Source organism: Microcaecilia unicolor, chromosome 4 (genome assembly GCF_901765095.1).
Source record: "Microcaecilia unicolor chromosome 4, aMicUni1.1, whole genome shotgun sequence".
In the NCBI taxonomy this organism is placed as follows: domain Eukaryota; kingdom Metazoa; phylum Chordata; class Amphibia; order Gymnophiona; family Siphonopidae; genus Microcaecilia; species Microcaecilia unicolor.
This window is the reverse complement of record NC_044034.1, coordinates 245275478-245288605: the sequence shown is the minus strand read 5'-3', so window position 1 is coordinate 245288605 and position 13128 is coordinate 245275478. Positions and strand designations below refer to the sequence as shown.

Below are 13128 nucleotides of genomic sequence, written 5' to 3'. Positions count from 1 at the left end.
ATTCTATTTACATATCCAAGGCTCATTGTGGTGCTGTACTATAAAAATGTAGACATTTTTAGTAGTCATTAGAAAGATGATTCATTTAAAGCATAAATATGTTTATAAATCTTTTAATATATTTCAGTTCTGGTTTCGGCTTTGATGAGTAGATGCCATCATTTCCATCTCATTCAAGCAGCTGTTTTTGGAATCTGACCCTCTTTGCTTCAGTCATTTTTCAGTGCAAAGTTGAAGAATTGTTTTTTGAGCTGCTCCACTAGAAAGCATTGATTTCCTTTATTTATAATGTATATGAGGTGAATGAATTTAAGCTTCTGTCTCTTGTTTTCAACAGCATGATTGTATCATCATGACTGCTTTATAACCTATACTAGCCATGCTTGTAGTCAGAGTATTCAGAATGAATAGGTTATTATTCTTTTTGAGATACTTGTTAAATTATCTTTTGGAATCATTATTCTAGCTCCTCTGTAAAGGTATTTCTTAAATTCAAGAAATGCACATTTTTACTTTGGTTTCTTGATATAATAATACATTTCTGAGTGAGCAATAGCTCTTTTTTTCTACATTTTTAGGAATTATCTCTAAATTCCTATATATAGGAATAAATTATGTAAATGGCATCCATATTTGGGCACCACAAAAAATGCACACTAAAGGCTAGATTCTGTATATCGTGCCTCAACGTCTACACAGAAATCAAAGCATATTCTATAAAGTACATTTAATTCAGGTGTATGTTATAGAATATGCTGAGTGCTACTCTGCACGATTAAATTTAGTGCGGTCAATTACGTCAACTAAAACCTGGTGTAATCCCGATCCCTAAATTAGGCACGAATCGGACATATTCCATAACAACGCACAATAGATTATAGAACCACGACCATAACCACACCCACTTTTCAACTATGTGGCTTAGAATTTACGCGCACCACGTTACAGAATACGCTTAGCAAGTACTGTGGGTAAATTCTAATTAATGTCAATTAGTGCTGATAATTGCTTGTTAACTAATTAAATTATGCACGTTGTTATAGAATACGCTTCGATTTCCACACGGAAATCGAGGCGCGATATATACAATCCCAAGGTAAGCACCATTCCATAAAGAGTGCTCTGACTTGGGTGCCATTTATAGTGCTATGCAAAATTTTAGTCATGAAGATTTACACCAACTAAACTCTGATGTAAATCCTTACGCCTAGATTAGTCACAGATCTGCCTTATTCTATAAAAGTACATGCAAATTTTAAGAACGCCCGTGACCTGCCCATGCCTCTCCCATGGCCTGCCCACATTTTGAATCATAAGAACATAAGTATAGCCATACTGGGTCAGACAAATGGTCCACCTAGCCCAGTATCCTGTTTCCAACAGTGGCCAACACAAGTCACAAATACCTAGTAGAAACCTAAATAGTATCAAGATTCCATGCTATTGATCCCAGGACAAGCAATAGCTTTCCCCATGTCTATCTCAATAGCAGACTATGGACTTTTCCTCCATAAACTTGTCCAGACCTTTTTTAAACCCCAATATGCTAACCGCTGTTACCACATCCTCTGGCAATGAGTTCCAGAGCTTAACTATTCGTTGAGTAAAAAAAAAAAGTCCTCCTATTTGACTGAAAAGTATTACCTTGTAACTTCATTGACTGTCCCCTAGTCTTTGTACTTTCTGAAAGAGTAAAAAATCAATTTACTTTTACCCATTCTACACCATTCGGGATTCTGTAGACCTCTATAATATCCCCCCTTAGCCTTCTCTTTTCCAAGTTGAAGAGCCCTAACCTCTTTAGCCTTCCTCATTTGAGAGGAGTTCCATCCCCTTTATCAATTTGGTCTCCCTTCTGTGAACCTTTTCTAATTCTGCTACATCTTTAGAGAAACGGTGACCAGAATTGCACACAATACTCAAAGTGAGGTAGCACATGGAACAATACAGAGGCATTATAATATCTGCTATGACCCTTTTCTTGGATGCTGACTCCTAAGGTGAGCCCTAGCATCAAGTAACTATGGATCCTGTTTACTAAGGTGTGCTAGCATTTTTAGTGCACACTAAAAATTAGTGAGCACTAAGGCTAGAGACACCCATAGGAATATATGTGTGTCTCTAGCATTTGCGTGCGCTAAAAGTGCTAAACATGGCCCTATGGTTTGGATTACTCTTCCCCAATATGCATCACTTTGCATTTGTTCACATTAAATTTCACCTACCATCTGGATGCCCATTCCTCCAATTTCCTAAGGTCTTCTTACAATTTTTCATAGTCCACATGTGTTTTAACAACTTTGAATAGTTTTGTGTCATCTGCCCATTTAATCACCTCACTTATTCTGATTTCCAGATTGTTTATATATATGTTAACACCGGTCCCAGTAAATATCCCTGCAGCACTCAACTAGTCACCCTCCTCCACTGAGAAAATGGCCATTTAACCCTACCCTTTGTTTTCTATACATTAACCAGCTCCTAATCCACAACAAAACATTGCCTCCTATACCATGACTTCTTAAATTTTCTCAGAAGTCTCTCATGAGGGACTGTCATAAGCTTTCAGAAAATCTAGATACACTACATAAACTGGCTCACCTTAATCCACAGGTTTATTCATGCCTTCAAAGAAATGAAGAAATTTGTTGAGGCATGACTTCCCTAGGCTGAATCCATGCCGACTCTGTCCCATTAATCCATGTTTGCCTTACCATGAGAGGTACAAAGGGTGCCATCTATGTGCTCATTAATTTTATTCTTTATAAGTTTCCACTATTTTGCCCAGCACTGACATAAGGCTTACTGGTCTGTAATTTCCCGGATCACACCTGGAACCCTTTTTAAAAATCGGTGTTACACTGGCCACCCTCCAATTTTCAGCTGTTACGGACAATTTTAATGACAGGTTACAGATCACTAACAGCAGATCAGCAATTTCATGTTTGAGTTCTACCAGTAACCTGGGGTGTATACCATCCGGTCCAAGTATTTACCACTCTAATTTGTCAACTTGACTCAGTACGTCTTCCAGGTTCACCGAGATTTCTTTCAGTTCCACTGCATCATCACCCTCAAAAACCATCTCTGGTACAGGTAGCTCTCTTACATTTTCTTCCATAAAGACTGAAGCAAAGAATTCATTCAGTCTCTTCACAATGGCATTGGCCTCCCTGAGTGCCCCTTTTTTACTTGATAATCTAACGGTTCCGCGGATTCCCTCACAGGCTTTCTATCTCTGATGTACCTGAAAAATGTATTACTATGAGTTGGCAAGTTTTTCTTTTAGCCTTCCTTATCATCTAAAGTGCCAGTACTCATGTTGCTTCTTATTTTCTTCATTTGAATCCTTTTTCCATTTTTTGAAAGACGTTCTTTTAACTCTAATAGCTTCTTTCACTTCACCGTTTAACCATGGTGGCTGTCATTTTGCTTTTCTTTTCACCTTTATTAATATACGAAATACATCTGATCTGAGTTTCCAAGATGATATTTTTAAATAACGTCCATGCCTCATTTAAAGTTCTAACCTTTGCGGCTTTTATCTTTAGCTTCTTTTTAACCAATTTTCTCATTTTGTCATAGTTGACCTTTTGAAAATTAAATGCTGCTACAATAGATTTCCTTAGTGACTTCACTCCAGATTTGATCGTGTTATGACTGTTGTTTCCCAGCGGACCCAACACCATTACCTCTCATACTAAGCACTAGATTTCAATACAGACCATTTATTTATTATTTTTTATATACTGTTAATGGCTTGCACGTAGGAATGTAAGTGGTTAACATAAGCTAAAAACAAGCAGAAGAGATTAAAGAAAAGAGAAGGGAAGGGGACTAAGAAAAGAAGAGGAGAAAAAAAGCGATCTAAAATAGCTCCCCCTCTTGTCGATTCCTAGACCAGTTGCTCTAAGAAGCAGTCACTTATTACATACTAGTAAAAAAAGGCCCGTTTCGTAAAGAAATGAAACGGGCGCTAGCAAGGCTATAGAGAGAGTGAGAGTGTGTATATGTATGTGTGTCTGTGTGTGTGACACAGAGAAAGTGTGTGTGTGTGTGTCTCTGTGTGAAAGAGAGTGTGCACAGGTAGGGTGAAAATGAAGAGACAGCAGTGAAATTTTACATAGGACAGCTGAACCATTTGAGGCGTGTTTTGTGTCTGTGTGAGAGAGTGTGCATAAGTGTGTGTGTGTGTGCGTCTGTGTGAAAGAGAGTGTGAAAGGGTAGGGTCAAAATGAAGAAACAGCATTATAATTGTACATAGCACAGCACAAACATTTGAGGCAGTTCTTGCCTTATCTCCCCTGCCGCCCCCTCAATACCCAACGATTCGTTCCTTGTCTTCCATCTCCTCTGTGTCCCATGTGTATGTGTGTGTGAGAGAGAGAGAGGTGCTAGCAGTCCCTGTGATAGTGGCAGGTCAGTTGCTCATTATAGCCAGTTAAGAATGAGAGTGTGTGTGTATGTGCTGGGTTTTTTTCCTTCCCTCCTATGCCCTCCTTGTCCGTTGTTTGTGTGGAGAGCAGAGATCTATATGCTCCTTTTAGCGTTGCTGTTGACGTCGTGTAGCAACTGTGTGCTGCTGGTTTTCATTGTTCCGCGATGTGTCTTATGTCACGTTCTGTCGCTTAGTAACGGGTTCGCGATGCGATTGGTTGAGTGTCATTGGTCCGCCCTCGATGTCATGACGTTTGACTCCGGGGGGCAGAGCCAGCACTCATGGGCGAATTCCGGGTTTCACCACCATGCATTTAGAACGTTGGGACTTGTGGAGGCTTCAGAACGTTGGAGGTGCGTTTTATAGAGAGAGATAGGAATTTTACCTCCCTAGCACTCCCTAATATGACATTTATCCAGTCAATCGTGAGGAAACTGAAAACATACATTATTATACTGTTTCCCAATTTTCCAGATTTCCTAATTTTTATTAACATTTCTTCATCTGTCTTGTTTGTTCTGTCCTGGCAAATGGTAGTATAGCCCTAAGAGTATACTATTTCCCTTCACACATGGAATTTCTATCCATAAGGATTCCATGCTGGTGTCTGTTTTGTGTAGAATGTTTATTTATTTATTTGCTGCACTTGTATCCCACATTTTCCCACCCATTTGCAGGCTCAATGTGTCTTACAAAATGTTACGACATTCACATTAATAGAATAAGAATTTCAGAATATAGATACAGATAAGGTGCATAAGAATATCATGGCAATCATATTAACTTTATTTTATTTACTTTATTTAACATATGGCGCAACCCCCCTCCAATCTGATCCACTATCATTACGATATAATTTGTACCCTGATAATGCTGTGGTTTCCTTGAGAGTGAGAATTCTAGGGTGTTGTGAGTCTGTTGACACCAAGCCCATCTTAGGGCCACTTGCAGACACTGATGTGGCCGCCTCTATTTAGCACCAGCTAATTTGTAGCATGAGCTAAAAATGCTAGCGCACCTTAGTAAAAGATCCCCTAAGTGCGATATTCAGCACTTTACTGGCTATGGTGAACCGCATAAAGATAGGACTGACTTTTATGCAGTTCCATTTATGCAGTTACCTTAACAAACAACTTAACAGGACAGGAGCCATTTCTGGCCAGTTAAAATTGCTTTGAATAACGACCCCACAAAATTGGCATACCCCAAAGGTTACCTTGAATAAAGAAAGAAACAGAATACCAGAATCTTTCTGGTATTAAGTTACTTCCGAAACATTCAAAGCTGTACAAATCTACCTTTTCTTTTGATCTGATGAGAGCAGTCAAGTGCTTTAAGACCATAGGCCCATCCAAGCTGTATGTGAAACTGACATTTTCAAACATTATCATCCCTTGATGTGGCCAGTCTACTGGTGGACGTTTTGGCGACTCCCAGTCAGCTTCTTTTTCAAGTTGTGTATACTCCAAAACTCTTTCTGCTGAAATCATCTGAAAAATGTTTACATAAATAATGAACAAAATCTTACATATTTTTTTTTATTTTTGTTACATTTGTACCCCGCGCTTTCCCACTCATGGCAGGCTCAATGTAGCTTACATATTGTATACAGGTTCTTATTTGTACCTGGGGCAATGGAGGGTTAAGTGACTTGCCCATATAGTACTTATATTCAATGGAAGCATCTTAAAAGATCTTAAGGACAGATATTTTATCACAGCCACAGTCTTTCCAAGCAATGTATGCAAAGGGAAAGGTAGACTAATCAAAGTATTGCACCATGGTAGTGGCTAACCAAGCATAAAAGAAATGTTGGCTGTAGAAAGGGAATAAAGTGAGAGAACAAGAAAGAAAACTAAGTTTAGTTAGAGATTTGGGTTCTACGTGTAAAAGGGCCACACATATAGGAGGCAATTCTATGACTGGGCAGCTCCATTTAGTCACCTCAAGGCCTTACGGAAGGAGTCTTTTTTATAACAGAACGTTGGTGCCTCTGTTCCGTTACAGAGTATTAGCATAATCTGACATGATGAGCATGCGTACTCGGCAAGGAGGAGTAGCTTAATGGTTAGGCCATGGCCTGATAACCAGGGGAACTGAGCTTGATTCCACACTGTAGCTTCATGTGACTCTGAGTAAGTCACTTAACCCTCCATTGCCCCAGTATATAATATATAAACTACTTTGATTGTAACCGCAGAAAGGTGGTGTATCAAATGTCATCCTTCTTTCCCTCTATAAACAATATAAATACACACCTGCTTCTACTGCACATACTTTTATGTATGACCTAGTTTTATAAGAAGTGTTTTATGTGGGAAAAGTTTTACAAAATTATCCTCTTATGGCAGATTTGTTGCTTCTCTGGTCCGATATATGAATACTTATTTGGTATTTATCTCTAAGTACTTACTTGTTGAAAGTAGACATTTCTTTCTATATTTTTATGATAACCTTTAACAGAATTTCTCTTTTTAAAGTGATTTTCATTAAAATATTTTTGTTTTGTAATACAGTCCTCATTTATTAATTCTTCTTTTTTAAGACAGAAAATATATTCTTCCTTTCAATTACTAATTTTGCATGTTCTCTCTCTTTGGCCAAGATAAAATCCAAAAAGCTCAACCGAGCAGAGATGCATGCTAAATGCTCTTGGTCACTTTTTCAACCAAACCAAATATGAGATAACCAGGAATCAGTAAAACTTTTGAAAAGTCTTTCATTTAGGGGCCCTTTTACTAAGACGACTAAGCATCTACGCATGCCCAACGCACGCCAAAGTGGAGTTACTGCCCGACTACCACACGGCTCTTGCGGTAATTTCATTTTTGATGCGCATCCAATACGCATGTCTGAAAAATATCTTTTTTTCGGGTGCGTGTAATGGACACGCTCCAAGTGGCATTTAACACACGTAGGTCATTATCGCCCGGATTCTTTACTGCTAGGTCAATGGCTGGCGGTAAGGTCTGAGACCCAAAATGGACGTGTGGCAATTTTGATTTTGCCGCACGTCCATTTTCGGCAAAAAAAGGGGCCCTTTTTTACAGACGCGCAAAAAAAATGGATCGGCGCACTCGCAAAACCCACGCCTACACTACCGCAAGCCATTTTTCAACACACCTTAGTAAAAGGACCCCTCAATTACTTAGCAAAGAGCAACACTATGGCAAAACAGTCATTATCATTTCTGAAGTCAGACAGTATTTTCTTCTATTACATATCCACATCAGGTAAGAAACGTTTTGTGCTGCTTAGGAATCGGTTTTCTTTAGATCAATTTATTATGCAGTATGAATACACAGAACTAATTATACAGTCTTTTCTCCACAGTTTGCATAAAGCAGACCACCTCTTCTATACTATCCCCCTTCCTGCACCAACAATGTGGAACAAACTACCATCCAGCATCTAAAATACAGCTACATTTTCTTACTGCTTAAACTACATTTAACTCTTGAGTTGCTTGTATTTTCATACATTTTTTGTGAGGCACCTGGAGTAAGTTCTCACACAAAACTAATCTTTTATGGTCTCTTGGCTGTCTTGCTATGTCCCCAGATGAAGGTTACGTTCTGAGGATCAGTGGAAAGTCACCATTCCTTCAGTTTGAAGTTTAACCTAATATCCTGGCAAAAAAAAAGAAGTATTGATGGTATTGGCTCTTGGTTATGGAATTCCTTACTTGTACACCTACATTCACAGGAGATGTATGAGAAATGTTGTCCAGATCTAAAGACAAAGCTGTTTAAGAAGTATCACAGTCTATAATAAAGTATTATGATTGTATGCTGGTTTATCAACTAGACAGCATCTTTGTCTAGTTAGGCAATTGGGGTTATGTTTTATGTGATTGTAAAAGTGGATATATTCTTTTATTTTGCAAAGCAAGGAAAATCCTGTGCCATTATAGTTTTTACTGTAACCTTTTAATGATTTTGCTGTATCATGCCTTGAGCTAAAACAATGGTTAATCGGATTAAATTATATTAAACTAAATCAAATTTTAAAAAAACACAAATATTGTCAAGGTTCATGCGAAATGATGTAATGTGTCAGGTATAATACTCATAATTAGTTGTATAACTCTTTAAGAGCTTGATATTTCTTGTTAAATTATTTCTATTTTTCCACAGTATGTGTGGTACACTTTGGGGATAATTTTGTGGGGGGGTTTTAACAGAGTGCCTAAAGAATTTTCAAAAAATATGCCTATTTTATAAAATGTGAATGTAGGGGTGTCCAAACTCCACACAAAAATGTTCAACTAAATTTTACACTTGTGTGTTGTGTAGATGAGTATTTTACATATAGTAGATGACGGCAAAAAAAAAAGACCTGCACCGTCCATCCAGTCTGCCCAACAAGATAACTCATATTTGCTGCTTTTTGTGTATACCCTACTTTGATTTGTACCTGTGCTCTTCAGGGATAAGTCTGCCCAGCACTGTCCCCGCCTCCCAACCACCAGCCCTGCCTCCCAACCACCGGCTCTGGCACAGACCGTATAAGTCTGCCCAGCACTATCCTCACCTCCCAACCACCAGCCCTGCCTCCCAACCACCGGCTCTGGCACAGACCGTACATAAAGCACATACATATATCTGCGCCATTTTCACCCAAATGTCTCTTCCAGAAACACCTATGCATACAGTGTTCCCCTTTTGGGTTTTATGTCATAGGGGATTAAACAAGGGAGTAGTAGACGCTTCCAAAAATGCAAGGGAGTCGAAAAATGTCATACACAGGATTTATTCATGAAAAACCAAGACTCGACACAGCACAGTGCTTCAGCAAAATGTGCCTGCCTCAGGAGTTTTATTTTGAATTTGAAAACCAAAGTAATCAAATGGTATGTCAATGCGTCACAAAAACACTGAAGTGGAATCAGGATCCAAGATGGCGACTGTTTGAACAGCCTAAATGGACGCATTCTGACCTGCTCACGAGCCAACCTGGTTGCGAACCTTACCCGATTGCAGATTGGTAAGAGGAGAGGCAGAGTCTGAGAGGCTCCCCATGTATCGGGCAGAATGCCCCAATCGCGCCAGACAACGCTGGAACAGTTCCGTGTTTGGTCCGGGCCCGCGTTGGCGTTGACTCCTTCTGCCGGGGCTGGCGCTTTGGCGCTAGACAACAGCGTAGACGGGGCTTCCCTGAGCCCCGTCGAGCATGCAGCACCCCCGCAACCCAGAAGTGAAGCTTTGGATGCAAGCCCTGGAGCCATGGCCTCTGTACGAGAACCAGGTGAACAGGGAGGGAGCCTGCACGAGCTGACAACTGGAGCCCAAGCTTGTCCAAGTGTAACAGCTGCTCAGGTTTTGAAAAAAACAGTGAGTACTTTGGAGCAAGCTTCTAAGGCCCCTCTTCCAGATTTTTTGGTGGGAAAGATAGAAAAACCTGCTGTAGTGACTTTAGAGTCACTGTGGGACTTAACTTCATCTACTCAATCAGCTTTACAAAACTTAATTCTGAAAAATATGGAGACCATAAAAGCTCTCTCAGAGACAGCATTAAATCAGATACAAACTAATACACTCCAAGTCTCTGAGGTTAAAAGGCTGTCAGAAAAAACTGAAAAACTTGAACTTTTGGGAGAATCTTTAGTTAAAGACAAGAACTATACCTCACGACGCCTGGAGTACTTGGAAAATCAATCTACAAGACTGACTTTGTGTTTCATAAATTTTCCTCGGTCCCCTTTGGTGGTACCAATTCAAATGGTCAGAAAATATTTTATGGAAACTCTGGGAATGTCGGAGAATTCGTTGCCGGCCATAACACGTGCTTATTATATTCAAACTGGTGGGAAACCACCAGAAAATTTACAACAAGATACAATGAACCTTACGGCATTCCTAGAATCTTCTCTTGAGGTTATCACTCAACGAAACACATTATTAGTAACTTTTGCGATGGAGATGGATAGGGACGCAGTCCTTAAGCTTTCTTTGAGGCATTTGGACTCCCAGTTTTGGGGTTCAAAAATTAGAGTTTTTCCTGACTTAGCTAGAGATACTCAACAGAGACGTAAGATATTTTTATCTTTACGTCCTAGAGTTAATGCTATAGGCGCAGATTTTCTTTTAAGATTTCCATGTGTATGTAGGATAAAATTTCAGTCTAAGCAATACCAATTTTTTGACCCAATACAGTTCGAGGATTTTTTATTAAGCAGAGAAGAGGTTAATGTACAAGTTTAGTCACATATGCAACACTGTATGGCAGAGCTGAGTTAGCCGCTCGGGAATCAAGCTGTTCTTTTTGATATAAAAATTTTCTTTTGTGTGCTTAATGTTTAGCACTGTATCGTATTTCTTAATGTCTTGGATTGATTACCTAATTTGTGGGTGTTAGTTTGGAATATTATTGCGCAATGTTAATTTGCAGACTCTATTTGGTTTTTATTTTTCAGAGTTGTGTATTATCACTCATAAGTATAAATTATGAATGTTAAAATTGATAAATAAAGAATAAAATAAAATAAAAAAACACTGAAGTGGAACAGTCTTGAGAAAAACTTGAAACACACCTTAGGGAAAATATAAAGATAGCCAATGACTAACAATGCAGTCATCCCGGTGTTAAAATGCTGTGGAATACCATGTCTTAATCCTCAATAACTGTAAACAAACAAGCTTTTTGGTTTTTTTAGTTTAGTTGAATTGCAGACAAACATCACAATCTAGTTTGCATCCACATTTGCTTTCTGGTTATTAAATAGTAAAAGGGCTTGAAATGATAAAATATTTGCATATAAATCTTTACCAGATTTTCAACTTCAGCACTTTGCCTAACTCCCCACTGGAATGACCCCATGAGAGTGATGGCATAGGATAAGGCCAAGGCCACCTGCCCTGCTTCCAGATCTGTGGGATGAAGGAAAAATTACACATAGCAACCAAAAAACACAGACATTCAGTTATGTGCTTTCTTCAACCTAAATCAGAAAAAAATACACGTTAAACAGGGCATGGAAGGAAGCCTTTCCAAAGTGTACAGTCACATACTTACCCCTCAGAATTTAAGAACACATTATGAATAGGATTGTAGAACAAGAATGTATACTGACCACAGCAATCTCTTACAGAACCCAAAATAGAAAAACATCCAAAAAAGTGTTATAAAGCGGCATTTGGGCATATTTTTTTTCAAAAGGTCCCAAACCACTTTTTTTTCAAAACCTATTTTGTAGACGTTTATCTATGCAATTCATCTACAGTGCATCCAAATCACAAGGGGTCATGTCAAGGGCAGGATTTGTGCGTTCCTAACGTTTGGACATTTTGCAGCCATAATGGATAAAAAACAAAAACATCCAGGGCTTCAACTTAAATGTTTTTGTCTAGAATAAGGCACAAAAAGGTGCCCTAAATGACAAGATGACCATTGAAGGGATTCAGGCATGGAACCCCTTCATTCCCCCAGTGGTCACTGACCCCCTCCCACCCCCCAAAGATGTGAAAGAAACAATACATACCAGCCTCTATGTCAGCTTCAGATGTTATGGCCAGTTCTAATAGAGCAGTAAGCAGTTCCCTGGAGTAGTCTAGTTGTCGGTGCAGTGGACTGCAGAAATAGGGACCCAAGCCCATATCTCACTCTGTTACACTTGTGGTAGAAAGTGTGAGCCTTCCCATCCTCACCAAAAACCTACTGTACCCACCTATAGGTAACCCCTTCAACTATAAGGGCTATTATAGTGGTATACAGTTGGGTACAGTAGGTTTTTGATAGATTTTGGAGAGAAGGATTCACCATACAGTATAAGGGGGTAACGGTGAGATGTGTATCTGGGAGCTTTTATGTGAAGTCCACTGCAGTGCCTACGAGGGAGCCCCACTGCTCTGCTGGGATGTCTGGGTGGCCAGTGTACTAAGAATGCTGGCTCCTCCTACATCCCAATGGCTTCATTTTGTGCATTTTTCACTGAGACTTTTTTTTTAATGGTCCAAACGATAGATGCACTGAGCACAACAACGTCTAACAAATGGCCATTTTTGAAAAAAAAGGATTGATATTTTTCAGGTTTAAACATGGCTATCTATGTTTGCTACTGCAGGTTTGGACATTTTCTGCAAATTAGATTGTAAGCTCTGTTGAGCAGGGACTGTCTCTTCATGTTCAAGTGTACAGCGCTGCGTACGTCTAGTAGCGCTATAGAAATGATAAGTAGTAGTAGTAAAATGTCCAAAGTCGGATTTAGATGTCATGACACTCTTTTGGAAGGCTCTGGATTAGGCAACTGAAATAAAAAATTGAAAAGCTAAGTAGAATGGGTCCTCTGAAAGCAAATCAAGTTTGAACAGGAATCATTTTCAGCTTGATTAATCTTTGCCTTATATAGTTTGTATAATTCCTTTCAGCATGACAAGTTTGCCTTTTAAGCAGGCATATCCAAGCATGATACCATGGGTGATCATTGATTGGTTTAACTGTATATGTTACACAAGAAGGAATAGTATCTAAAATTTTAATTACAGTTTATTGTTATTTGCTATACCACATCTTTCCTGGGGTGGATTGTAGTCATAAAAAAAGATTGAAGAGGCATATGGAAAATGAACTCCATCTAAAATATAAGACAAGGGGAAAAGAAAAGATAAGTCCAAAATTGTAGGGACAGAGTGTCATAGAGCATATCAGACAGCCCAATCACTAATAACCTGAGTAGCTGCTGGGGCTCTGGA

General features: G+C 39.1%; 1 protein-coding gene across 1 annotated transcript in view; it reads right to left on the bottom strand.

Annotated features, from left to right (window-relative positions):
• Positions 1-13128, bottom strand: part of ABCC4 (ATP binding cassette subfamily C member 4) — a 520751-nt gene that overhangs the window by 110912 nt on the left and 396711 nt on the right. Inside the window, exons 24-25 of the mRNA XM_030201377.1 lie at positions 11207-11307; positions 5737-5928 (exon numbers count right to left, since the gene is read on the bottom strand). Coding sequence (XP_030057237.1) covers positions 5737-5928; positions 11207-11307 — 293 coding nt within the window. The remainder of the gene's footprint in view (positions 1-5736; positions 5929-11206; positions 11308-13128) is intronic.